This window comes from Leopardus geoffroyi, chromosome B3, assembly GCF_018350155.1.
Source record: "Leopardus geoffroyi isolate Oge1 chromosome B3, O.geoffroyi_Oge1_pat1.0, whole genome shotgun sequence".
NCBI lineage: Eukaryota > Metazoa > Chordata > Mammalia > Carnivora > Felidae > Leopardus > Leopardus geoffroyi.
This window is the reverse complement of record NC_059337.1, coordinates 62,180,106-62,193,637: the sequence shown is the minus strand read 5'-3', so window position 1 is coordinate 62,193,637 and position 13,532 is coordinate 62,180,106. Positions and strand designations below refer to the sequence as shown.

General features: G+C 37.4%; 1 protein-coding gene across 11 annotated transcripts in view; it reads right to left on the bottom strand.

Annotated features, from left to right (window-relative positions):
- The window catches only part of INO80 (INO80 complex ATPase subunit), a 144,677-nt gene that overhangs the window by 72,992 nt on the left and 58,153 nt on the right, over positions 1–13,532 (bottom strand). For all 11 annotated transcript variants that reach the window (XR_006704747.1, XR_006704748.1, XM_045449988.1 and 8 more), the window contains 9 exons: positions 11,047–11,106; positions 10,480–10,622; positions 8,852–8,936; positions 7,745–7,862; positions 6,727–6,812; positions 3,086–3,253; positions 2,734–2,867; positions 1,378–1,445; positions 588–681 (listed from right to left, as the gene is read on the bottom strand). Coding sequence is in view for 9 of the 11 variants with exons in the window: in XM_045449988.1 (XP_045305944.1) it covers positions 588–681; positions 1,378–1,445; positions 2,734–2,867; positions 3,086–3,253; positions 6,727–6,812; positions 7,745–7,862; positions 8,852–8,936; positions 10,480–10,622; positions 11,047–11,106 (956 nt within the window). In the remaining 2 variants the exon portion in view is untranslated. The remainder of the gene's footprint in view (positions 1–587; positions 682–1,377; positions 1,446–2,733; positions 2,868–3,085; positions 3,254–6,726; positions 6,813–7,744; positions 7,863–8,851; positions 8,937–10,479; positions 10,623–11,046; positions 11,107–13,532) is intronic.

The following is a 13,532-nucleotide window of genomic DNA, read 5'->3' as shown; positions in this document are numbered from 1 at the left end:
TTTGGCATGACTTGGTTTGCTACTATGAAAACTAAAATCCTCCGTAAAGCTCCTCGTTTAAAGAATATTTAACTTTATCACAAAAATTCTATTATAAAAACATCCTCATATCAGGAAAATAGCCTTTTCTAACAAGGTCACTATTTATTATGTAAATACAAAATAATAACATTAAGTGAAAGCCATTATTCCAGAGAAAAAAAACATAGAACTAAATTTCCCAGAAGACTTAAGGTAGGCTATGCTGCAATCACTACTAACTAAAGGACTCAATGGCCATTATTTGCCCTGTGGAAGCAAATACAACATACTAAACTAACTAGAAATTAAGACGACTTAAAGACCTTCTGGTAGCATTTGGGGGAGGGGGAAGCCTAAATAATTTTTATATAAGGTATATTATGAAGTATCATGCAATTATTAAATGACCAAAGAAAATTAGAACTCCCTTATAACAATTTTTACCCTTAACAAGGAAAAAAAAGGCTCGTTAAGATGATATAATATTAAATGTTTAATTTCACAGTCCAACCTCTCTCCCTATTTATCCCCAACTGCTCTGTCATCAAATTAAGCAAACTTCTCACCTGGCCAAAAGTCCCTGAAGCATAAGGTTTGCCATTTCTGCTGGCGATACATCAATAAAGCGAAGGAAGGAGAAACAGCTTTCTTCATTAACACCTGGAATATCAAAGGACAAAGTTAAACCCAATAGCAAGCAAGTCAACTAAAGCCTACTGAACTGCTGAGTTTTTATTTAAGAACGAAAAGATATCCAAAGGTTTTGTCTCAGCCACTACGATGTAAGTCACAGCATCATATTTTTGTATTACAATCACAAGTGGGAGAGGCAGACCTATGAGATATGGCATACAATGGGGCAGAATGGAGCTGGCTCACTGGCTACCTTTGGGCTTTTTGGTAGCTTGTCTAATTGCTTTTCTCTTTTTATTATGGCAGGAGAAAGATAAGTACAGAGCTGAAGATTCTGAACCTTTGCCTTAATACTCTAGATAATGCTCAAAGCTGAGCTGCTCCTTTCCCTTAGACTAAGCAGGAAGGAACTAAGTCACATTAATGATAGTCCTGCATTGTCTCTGTCAAGTTTCAAGGGTTTAAGAAAGTCTTTAAGAGGCAGGTAAAAAATAAAGGTGGAAGGTCAATGTAATAATTTTTTACTGCTTCCTGTTATAGCCACAAATCATAGCATCTACAGATGAAGACAACTAATTTACTTAAAGTTTATCAAGACTTCATAAATACAGACCCAGCAAGTAAGCAAAACCATTACTACTTGCAAATCAGTCACTCAGCAAATCAAAGAGCATTCTGGCAAATCCCTGGTATATTTTCCTGCCCAAATATTAAAATACCCACCTTTTCTGTGAAAGAGAGACTGCTGGATATAGTCTGGTGCAAATGGAGAAAGAAGAACCCTTAACCACCTGTGAAGTAAAATAAAATGAATCCAAACTCAATATAAATACTGGGAAGTTAACTAGAGGTTCAAAACTAAAGAGAATCTTTTAGATTTGAAACTGCTTCTACTTTTAAGAGGTTTGTTGCCATATTACCAGACAGAAATCATGGCATAAATGTCAGAAAGTACTAAGTAATTAATATTCATATAAAAAGGTAATACAAGTTCAAAGTCGTCTCATTTTATTTCAGGGAATCACAATTCAAAGCTGTAAGTTACCACATACTACACAAAACAGTGCTACAGCTCTGGTAGGTTTCCCGTTTCTCCCCACCTATCTAGTTGAATAAAAAGCCTGGAGTTAACACAAAGAATTCTAAACCCAAGATGGGGTGCCTGGGTGATTCAGTCAGTTAAGCGCCCAACTTCGCCCCAGGTCATGACCTTGTGGTTTGTGAGTTTGTGAGTTCGAGCCCTGCACTGGAATCGCTGCTGTCAGTGCAGAGCCCATTTCAGATCCTCTGTCTCCCTCCCTTCTGACCCTCCTCACTCACACTCTCTCAAAAATAAACAAACATTAAAAAAAAATTAAACCCAAGAAATGTGCCTCAACTTCAGTTTCGTTAGACTAAATATTGTTGATAATTATTTTGATAATGCTGCTTATATTGTTCTTCTAAAGAATGAACTTTCTAAAACCATGCTTCTTAAATGTGGGTGTGCTTAAGCATCCATTGGGAGCTTGTTAAAAAATCCAGAAGCTAAGGCTACTCTCACTCACAGGTGTAGAACTGACCCATGCAAGTATTTTCTGAATAGAACTGGCATATTATATTAACAACCACTTCACCTTTACCAAATTTGTCAATGCTGATTCCGGGAGGAAGGTAAATTAATCTGAAATCCAATCAGTTCTCCCACACCAAGTGTAAAATAAAACACACAAAATAATCTCAGTACTGAGGCGGAGAACTTTGGTGACCTCTCTTGGTTCAAGTACATATTCACACACACACACACCATACACACACACACACACACACACACACACACACACACACACACACACACGTTCCACATTCAGAAAGGCATCTGGAAGTGTCTAGAGACATTAGGTCAACCAGTTAAACCTTTGATATTGTACAGATTACTAGCATAATATCCATCAATAAATAGCTGTCCACCCTTTGCTTAAATACCTCATTGTTGGGGAACTCAAACACTCTCCAGTAAAACCCCAAAAGCACTAAGCGACAAAACCCCAACTTACAAAAACACCCTTAAGCACCCTTAATATTAGTATTTTTGCTCACCTGTCTCGTGAATGGTTGAAAACCCTGATCTGTCCATGACGGTAGATAAACTTTGAAATCTGGTATGGCTTTAGGGAAATATGAAATGGAGACCAAGTTTCTTGTCGTTCAAATAACTCTGGGTGATTACACACCTAAGAGGAAGGGAAGTGATAAGACACCACTGTCATGTACACACATCACTCTAGGAATCATGGGGAATCCCAAAGCCTGAATGTTTACCTTTATGAATATATGCTTTCTCATTTCATCTCTTTTTAACAGGCTTTGTTTATTTGGCATCAAAGTTAGAGCCTTTTTCTTGAAATGAGTTAATGAAGACAACTCCAAGGCAGCTGACCTAAAATCTTACCTTCCTAAACTGCATGACCAGATTCATGAGGCTGCTGGTGGTGGTCTGTGCTTGCTGGGTAGAGCCCATAGAAGACTGCAATAAGTCTTCAATAGAAATTTTGTTCTTGAGTGCCTGATATAGCAGCTTCTGTCGGCTGGTTAGTTGGCAATACATTAGAATCTCAATCTGAAAATCAATAAGGACATATATATATTGAAAAACTATAAAAAAATTCAGTATCAGCATAAAGTTGAAAACACATACAAGCCAGATTATGGCTGAAAAGATAATATACATACCTCTATAAACTCAGTATCTCTCTATGAGCCTGTTATGTGGCTAATTATCCAGAAAAATATTCTTTCTTTGACGCTTTTCCCTGTCACTCACTCTACATGTTGTCCCTGGGCAATCTCTTCCATTTCCAAATAGCACCAACTCTGACCACTGCAGTGACTTGCAAAAACATATTTCCAAACATCCCCAGCCCCATATTTTCTTTTTTTTAAAAAAAAATTTTCTTTAACGTTTATTTATTTTTGGGACAGAGACAGACAGAGCATGAACGGGGGAGGGTCAGAGAGAGAGGGAGACACAGAATCTGAAACAGGCTCCAGGTTCTGAGCGGTCAGCACAGAGCCTGACGTGGGGCTTGAACTCACAAACCGCGAGGTCATGACCTGAGCCGAAGTCGGACGCTTAACCGACTGGGCCACCCAGGCGCCCCTTCAGCCCCATATTTTCAACTACCTACTATACTAGTACCACTCAGAGAGGGCAGGAAAAAAAAATCTTTACCATAATTTATTAAACTGATTAGCAGCATTATCATTCACTTAGCTGCCCAAAAAGAAACTTTAATCAGCTCTGATTTTTCTCTCATGCTCATGTTCTGTCATTTCCGAAGTCCCTCAACTCCAACAGGAAATTAACCTCAAATCCCCCATTCTGACCATTCCCAATGTCTTACTGCATAATCTCATCATATCTAATCTTCCTGCCTACAGTCTTTACTGGTTCTAAGAAACTTTCCATACGAATCTTGTAAGGTAATTCCAACTGCTGGATATCCTTCAACGTACATTACTGCCTATATGAAAATATTAGAAATTCTGCAGTGGCCACTAGGCAGAGAAGATCTCCCATACTCTTAACCCTCCTGTCCCAGTCTCATCACCATGTCTTCCTATATACCTTAGCAACACTGCTTTGAATAATGTCTGCTAAACATGCTGCATATTTGAATGTTATTCTACCTTTGTTCACATTGCTCCTGTGGCCTAGCACCCTCCTTCTCACCATATTTTCCTAGTAAATGCCAATTCATTATTTCAGACCTAGCTCACATGTCATCTGTACTCTGATGCCTTCTCTAACTTTCCCTAACAGAACTACTCCCTTATCTGTGTTCCCATTATACTTCACATAGACAATCATTGTTCCTCTTAAAACATAATATTACTTATTTATGTACTCATCTCCCCTGGAAATCTGAATGGAACCTGGAGACTACATCTTTATGTACCAGTGGCTAGCAGGCACTAAGAGTTTAATAAAAGAATATATCTAAAAACAGATTAGAAACAATACTGATATTTAAGAAATTTTGAGAAAAACACTATTCACAGTGGTTAAGAACCATACTACATCTTCTGATCACCTCCCTACTCACCACCAAATAACAGAAACTATGACACTGCTATAAGTTTTTTAGGCCTTTTCTTTTTTTTTATTTATTTTTTTTTTCAACGTTTATTTATTTTTGGGACAGAGAGAGACAGAGCATGAACGGGGGAGGGGCAGAGAGAGGGGGAGACACAGAATCGGAAACAGGCTCCAGGCTCTGAGCCAGCAGCCCAGAGCCCGACGCGGGGCTCGAACTCACGGACCGCGAGATCGTGACCTGGCTGAAGTCGGACGCTTAACCGACTGCGCCACCCAGGCGCCCCAGGCCTTTTCTGATACATAAAAGGATTCACTGTTTTAAAAAGTATTTTCCTTCCATAAGGTATACCTGTGCAACACTGCTATTTAGTTAAAATCAGCCAGTTTCACAAAACAAACATCAAGAATTATTAAAAATAAATAAAACAAAGGTACAAAGATACATTTGTCTTTAAAAGTGTACATCCCCAGGCACCTGGGTGGCTCAGCTGCTTAAGCATCCGATTCTTGATTTCAGCTCAGGTCATAATCTCACGGTTCGTGAGTTCAAGCCACACACTGGGCTCTGCACTAACGGTGAAAAGCCTGCTTAGGATTCTCTTTCTCTCCCTCTCTCTGCCTCTCCCTTGCTTGCACTCTCACAAGATAAGTAAATAAACTTAAAATGATAATAATAATAAAGGTGTACACCCCCACAAAATCTTCCAAAGAGCATTACTAATTTCAAAATAATCCAAACTTCTGGCAATGACAGAGAATCACCTGATGTTATCGAGAACCTTGGAAGATGCCTTGTAGATAAAGAGTAGAATTATGAGAATAGGTGGAATCTATAAAATATGGGGAAAAACTCTGATGGACTGGAAACTGGGAGAAGAAAACAAAGGAGAATATGGGAAGAATTCACAGGAGATTAAACACACACACACACACACACACACACACACACACACACACACCAGAAGTCTAGTAAGGATTCAAAAAAAGATATAAACCAAAATAAGGTTTTTTTAATTTAATATTTCATTTTTTAAGTAATCTCTACACCCAACGTGGGGCTCAAACTCACAATCCCAAGATCAAGAGTCGCATGCTCCACTGACTAAGCCATAAGCCAGCCAGGTGCCCCAGTAAATCAAAACTGTTAGCTTAGTATGAGAAAAAATGTTACAACCTGAAGCACACGAAACTTCTAAATCTCTCAGGTTGCAGAAATACAGGAGACCACAGAACATGTTAGACAACAACACAATGATGCAATTAGCAAAATCCTGTATGTGGAAAATTCTACAGGATAAGTTACTCAGTTAGTTCAATAAAGGAAAAAAGTAGGGAGGGATTAAAAGTTACTTAAGACACCTATCACCCAAATGTTATGCGTGGGCCTTGCTTGGATTCTTATTCCAAAAATCTTTAATTCTTTACCAGAGAAAGTGGGAGGCAGGGAGCAGATGTTGGAGGGAGAAGGAGGGAGAGAAACACATACACAAAGACAAATGGGGATATCTGAGGAATGACTGGATATGTGATACTATAATGGAATAGTTATCTTTTTTAGCAAAGGTGATAATATATGGTTATGTTTTTTAAAAAGACTAATTTTTTGGACACACATATGAAAATATTTGAAACGAAATAAAAGACATGGGGGACTTAAACGTTTCAGAATAATCTAGATAGGTGGAAATGGCAATGAGCTGATCATTGTTGAAGCTGTATGGTGGTTACAGAGGTTCATTATACTAGTTTTTCTACTTTTGTAATGCTTCAAATTCACCACGATAAAAGATGAAACAAAAAAAAGAAAAAGTTATTACCTGCTTTGGCTGTCGGACTCATTTTAAGTATTCCTTGATCCATTCAAGTGTAAAGGTCTTCTCTTAATCAAATTAATTACCTTCAACTAAACATTTACCAAGGAATTTTTTTTTTGGTCCGGAACCCTAAGGCGGTTGCCTATCAAGGCTTAAACTAATGAAGTCTTCTTTTCTTACCTTGTCAGACAATTCATTTTCCACATCTTTCTTGATTCTCCTCAGCATAAATGGCTTCAAGATCATGTGTAAGCGAGAGAGCTGATCTGAAATGCCAGGAGGCCACCAGACAAATACATTATATGGATTTAACAGAAACAAAAGAAATACCACAATCATCTCTCACTAAACTGTTCCTACACCTTTTAGCTTAAAGAAACTCTGAAAGGAGACTGAGACTTAATCTTTTCCCTAAGTGGGAAACCTAGAGGTCTGAATTTTCACAGCATTTGCCTATAGTCATTGGGGCAAATTCATTTTTCTACCATTTACTCAGACCAACAAGGAATACTTTATTTTTACTAGAATTCACCTTTAGAGTGTTTTAGGATCATTTCATCAGTAACAGAGTTCTCGTATAGGTCAAATGGAAGCTATCTGGGACTCCTAGTGTTTCCCCAAAATAACTTTTTCAAAGCATGTCAGCAAATTATCAAGTAGTAGTGTAAGAGATTACTTTAGGACTTCTCTATACTTGGTAGATTTCAGTTCATATCTATGTAATAAACACCTCATAACTCTCTTAAAAGGTATTATTCAACAAGGTTAAAAGTATCGATAGATAAGGTTTAAAATGTTAACAGTAGAAACAAATCCTAACATAGAAAATAACAAAAATGACGCCTCTGTTTTTATTACAGGATAAAAGCCTTACCCCATTTCATAAAGAATATAATTCCGATATGAATTTTTCAGAATCTATATGGAAACTGGGGATTCTGTAAGCCAAAATGTGGTATTTTATGAACTCTGCCTGTTCTACCTTGATTAGTCAATAGGACAGCAGCCTCACCTGTATAAGTTCTTTTGGCTCTTTTAAACATGAACAAAGCACATAATTAACTTATAAGAGAAATAGCTTTTCCTCAGATTCTTCTATGAATACTGAAGGAAAAATTCTTTGCATAAAAAAAATATTCAATTATGTGGTTGCCTACACTGGTAGAGAGAAAGAAAGAAAGTTCATAAAAGCACTCACTCTCATCAATGGCAGATTTGTTTTCGGCGTGGCTCTCAATGTCCTTGGAAAACCACTCATTAAATTCCTCATGTGAATCAAATAATGTTGGCATAATGAAATGTAGCAGGGCCCAGAGCTGGAAACAAAAGAAAAGTGAAATTAACTGTAGGACAACAAAATGACGGTGAAGATGTAATGAGGGTTTGGACAGAGTGAAATCTGCAGGTGTGTGTGTGTGTGTGTGTGTGTGTGTGTGTCTAGGTGCAGGTGTAAGTGTGAGTCAGTGGGCAAGAAAGAAGGAATATGTATGCACATGCCTCATCAATCAACCCTAATTCTATAGGTTGCTATAGCAAAATGAGATTTTTCAATTAATTTCACACTAAAAGTCTAAAAGTGCAAGTACTGCTCAGATCTTGTAGTGGGAAAGTTTTAAATAGTCTCATGTATTTAAAAAATCCACTTCACAACTGAACACAATCTGTGGTAGCATAACTTGCTTAAAATAACTCTTAATCAGGGGTCAGTAAATAATGGCCTATGGTTCCAACGCTGTGCCAACCACATTTTTTTCCTGCCAACTATTTTTATAAAAAGTTTTAATGGGACATAGCCATACCTATTCATTTCTGTATCATCCATGGCTGTTTTCACATTATAATGGCAAGGTTAAGTAGCTGCAACAGCAACTATATGGCCTGTAAAGTTTAAAATATTTACTATCTGGCTCTTTACAAAAAGTTTTCTAACCCCTGTACTAGATAATCAATATACCTTTTCTAAATAAGGAATTTTAGTGCTTCTCAGTGCCAAAGAATATTAGCTTTTCAAATATTCTATCATAAAAACATCTCTACATTAGATGGGCTACATTCCTAATATGTTCATTATTTATTCCATAATTACAGAAGAATAAATTATCTGCCTCTGCCAGAGAATTAGAAAATAGGAATGATGCCAAAAAAACCCCACTTACGGCAAGCAACAAATTCTTCCTTTTATGTGGGGATTATAATTTGTACAGAGCAGTAACACTCCAGGTGGGCATGGGAAAGAATTCTATTCTGTGCTTAGAACCATTCTGTTTATTGCAGACATAAAACTGAAGCTTCTACTAATGCCTACCTCTGCCATGGTGTTCTGAATTGGGGTCCCAGTTAGCAAAAGCCGATTCCGACACTGGAACTGCAAGAGGATCTTCCAACGAACACTGTCCAATAAAGTGAATTACAAATTCCAAGTGAGCGGTAAATCTTTCTTCACCCTACGAAGACCCTGTATTTCTAAAAATGCTTTCCAAAAAATTAGTGAACATCCAGAATAATCAAGCACTCAACCTTAGACAATACTAAAAAATATTATTCAACAAAGCTGAGGACAGGAAATAACTCCTGAATACTGAAAACATGGTATTAGGGTTTAGGAAAAATAGCCCTCAAATAGGCAGGGTAGGATCCTTTCTGGCTTGACAAAGTGCTCTACTATCTTTGGTCAGTTTGCTGACACAAGCCATTTACTTATAAGGTACTTATCTATAGTAAAAAGCTTTATAATTATTAATCTGTGCACTTACAGTGTCAGTTTAGAGAGATCAATGGAGAAAGGGGAAAGGTGTGAGAAGAAAATGCAAAATGAGTCTACCACTCCTGGCTGTAAGCACATCCTACTTCAAAAGAGTATAATATGAAGTAATGCCCATGAGAGAATAGAAAGTACCATCCTGTCAGTTAACATGGATTTCTAAGAAAGCCTTATGGGCTCACCAAGAGTTAGTAAGAATGCATGAAATGCAACATGTAATACCGCTTTAAAGTCAAGCACTGACTTACTATTCAGTTTTTGACTTTGAAGGTATTAGAGTATTTTTTTTTATTATTTAAAAAAATTTTTAATGTTTATTTTTTGGGGGGGGGGGGATAGCAGGGGAGGGGCAGAGAGAGACAGAGACACAGAATCCGAAGCAGGCTCCAGGCTCTGAGCTGTCAGCACAGAGCCCAACGCAGGGCTCGAACTCATGAGCTGTAAGATCATGACCTGATGCTTAGCAAACAGAGAAACCCAGGTACCCCTACAATGTTTTAAACACGTAACTTCCAAGAAAAAGATTCTTGTGGCTCTAATAACCATCCAGGGACTAGGACAACCTGCATAAAACAGACAGAACCTACAGTCTACAAAACAAAATATTCTACTTCCCACTAAGACCTCCTGTCTAAAATAATCCCTGAATCAAAGGGCAGACAAGACTTCTCCCACAAAAAAGTTCCTTTGAAGAGACACCTGGGTGGCTCAGTCAGTTAAGTGTCCAACTTCAGCTCAGGTAATGATCTCACTGTTCATGGGTTTGAGCCCCTCAATGGGCTCTGTGCTGATAGTGCAAAGCCTGCTTGGGATTCTTTCTCTCTTATTCTCTCTCTGCCCCTCCCTAACTCATGCTTTCCTTCTCTCTCAAAATAAATTAATAAACTTAAAAAAAAAAGTTCCTTACGAACAAAGACTTGTTAAGATATAGTAATTATTAAATAGAGAAATGGAAGAGAAATCCTTGTATTCTAAACATTAATATTTGCATCCCATGAAAAATGCCTTCTGGTCAGATACATGGCTTATGCAGAGACCATATCATGCCATGTTCTGAAACCTCTCCGTCCTTTATTCATCTGTATGTGTGTACATATCATATGTCTCTACCACATATCTATACATTTGTACGGCCTCAGTCTATAAAATTTGGTTTCTATTAATCATGTTACCTGGAACTACTCTTGAGTGCTTGAGCCTCATCCAATACCATGTACTGCCACTTGACCCGCTGGAAATACTTTACATCCTGCACCACCAGCTGGTAGCTGGTAATTACCACATGGAAAGGGGCATCCTGAGTGTAGAGGGTCTTCTGTAAATACAAGAAGCGAAGAATGAAAATAGATACCTAATAATTCATAAGATAATGAGAAATGGACACTAATTTTTAAGATCAAGAAGTTCAAAACAGTCCTAAAGACGTGCTTCTCCTACATGGTAGATGTGCAATAAATGAAACCATAACTTTTTTAAGTACTCACCTTAATTACGGATCATGTTAAAATTAGTCTTCAGCTTACTAAAGAGTTCTTACTTAATCCTAGACTGCAAGTGCAGCCAATGGTCTATATAATGGGAAAAGTGTTGTAGAAGATAAAAAAGTACACTGGCTTAGTGCCTAGAAATATATGTAAGATTTTACACACAGGAAATTCCTCAGATCAATTGCAGAAACGATTGCATATGTATGTATATATGGGCGCATGTATGTATATATATAATAAGCTGAAAGTTACCTGACTCCAGAACCTCCTGATAACTTTTCTATCATGAGGATTTCCCCAGTATGGTAGCACCTGGAAAAAGGACCATTATACAGATTATTTCCTACTTATAATCTTAAAAGTATCGGCACAAATGTTAATTCTGAATGTTTTTATTTTTTTTTATTTTTACTTTTTAAAGTTTATTAAGTTTTCTCTACACCGAATGTTGGGCTCAAACTCACGACTCTAAGACCACGAGTCTTATATTCTTCTGAATAAACCAGCTGGGTGCTCCCAGATGATTTAAAAAGAACCTAAAGCAGATATCACCTCACACCAGTCAGAGTGGCCAAAATGAACAAATCAGGAGACTATAGATGCTGGAGAGGATGTGGAGAAACGGGAACCCTCTTGCACTGTTGGTGGGAATGCAAATTGGTGCAGCCGCTCTGGAACACAGTGTGGAGGTTCCTCAAAAATTAAAAATAGACCTACCCTATGACCCAGCAGTAGCACTGCTAGGAATTTACCCAAGGGATACAGGGGTACTGATGCATAGGGGCACTTGTACCCCAATGTTTATAGCAGCACTCTCAACAATAGCCAAATTATGGAAAGAGCCTACATGTCCATCAACTGATGAATGGATAAAAAAATTGTGGTTTATATACACAATGGAGTACTACGTGGCAATGAGAAAGAATGAAATCTGGCCCTTTGTAGCAACGTGGATGGAACTGGAGAGTGTGATGCTAAGTGAAATAAGCCATACAGAGAAGACAGATACCATATGTTTTCACTCTTATGTGGATCCTGAGAAACTTTAACAGAAACCCATGGGGGAGGGGAAGGAAAAAAAAAAAAAAGAGGTTAGAGTGGGAGAGAGCCAAAGCATAAGAGACTCTTAAAAATTGAGAACTGAGGGTTGATGGGGGGTGGGAGGGAGGGAAGGGTGGGTGATGGGTATTGAGGAAGGCACCTTTTGGGATGAGCACTGGGTGTTGTATGGAAACCAATTTGACAATAAACTTCATATATTGAAAAATAAAAAAAAAATAAGAAAATAAACTGAAAACAAACTGAGGGTTGATGGGGGGTGGGAGGGAGGGGAGGGTGGGTGATGGGTATTGAGGAGGGCACCTTTTGGGATGAACATTGGGTGTTGTATGGAAACCAATTTGACAATAAATTTCATATACTGATAATAATAATAATAATAATAATAATAATAATAATAATAATAAATAAAAATAAAAAGAACCTAAAGAATGAATATAGGAGTTCCTCTTCTGTCACTGCCACTAGCCCTCTTCCTATAGACTGAATTAAAACACACATACAAAACATTGGTTTGAAGGCATGAGAAAGCTACTGATGCAGTGGAGAATTATGGAGTCAAGATCCAGGAAACAAAGTCCAGAGAGGAAAGCCTAACACGTGGTACATGTCCTTCCAAAAGGTGCTGATCATTTCCAAAAGTTCCAGTTGTGAAGCTAAGAAATTAAACAGAATATTGTTTTAAGAGATACAGTGCCTACAGAACAAAAACTGTAGTTTAAGGAAGAAGGATTCTGATAACCACCCACCTCCCTGGCCTTAAGATAAGAATCACAGGATACATACCCATGGGTAGTAAAAGTCAATTAAATATAGACTTGCCTTAACAAGTACTGAATCCCAGCTATGAATCATCTCAATTCCTGACTAGCTTAAGGGGGGACTTTTGGATTGTTAGTGCCCCCCCCCCTCAATTACTAGTGGCAAAACAAACAAAACAAACACAAAATGCCCAACCCCAAACACCTATAAATCCACAATCTGGAAGAAGAAAACAGAGCCCACAATGACCTCTACAATCATTCCTATATAATGTCTGGTATACAATAAAAATATAAACAAACAAAATTTACAAAATATACCCAGATATATAGAAAGATTAGACAATATGACTGAAAACAAGTATGAGAAACAGATACAAGAAATAAATACAGAGGAGATCCTGACAATGAAATATCAAAAGAACACTTTTTAAAAAGATGCTAATTTGTTCCTGGAATTAAAAGATAAGCTAGAGAATTTCAGTGGTGTATTAAAAATTATAAATACCAAAGAGAATTTCCCCAACTGGAAAATACAGTAACTAACACTAAGAATTCAATTATGGGTTTAATAACAGATTAGATGCATCTAAGAGAGAATCAGTGAAATAGATGATAGGTCAGAAGGAAATATTTACACGAAAGCATGGAGCAAGAAAAGAATGGGAAATTCACTTTTTCTGTTGTATCTCTAGGTATAATTGCCTTTCAAAGTGCTTCTTGGACCTGTAGCTTGATGTTTATTGTTGTTTTGAAAACTTTCAGCCACAATGAAGTAAAAATATACAGGAAGAAATGAAGATCAACGAAAACACAGAATACGTGAGTAATATAAGTAAATCTAAATAAATTTAAAAAGTATAGATGATAATAAAATATTTGGTGGGGTTTGAAAGATAAAATATTTACAATAGCACA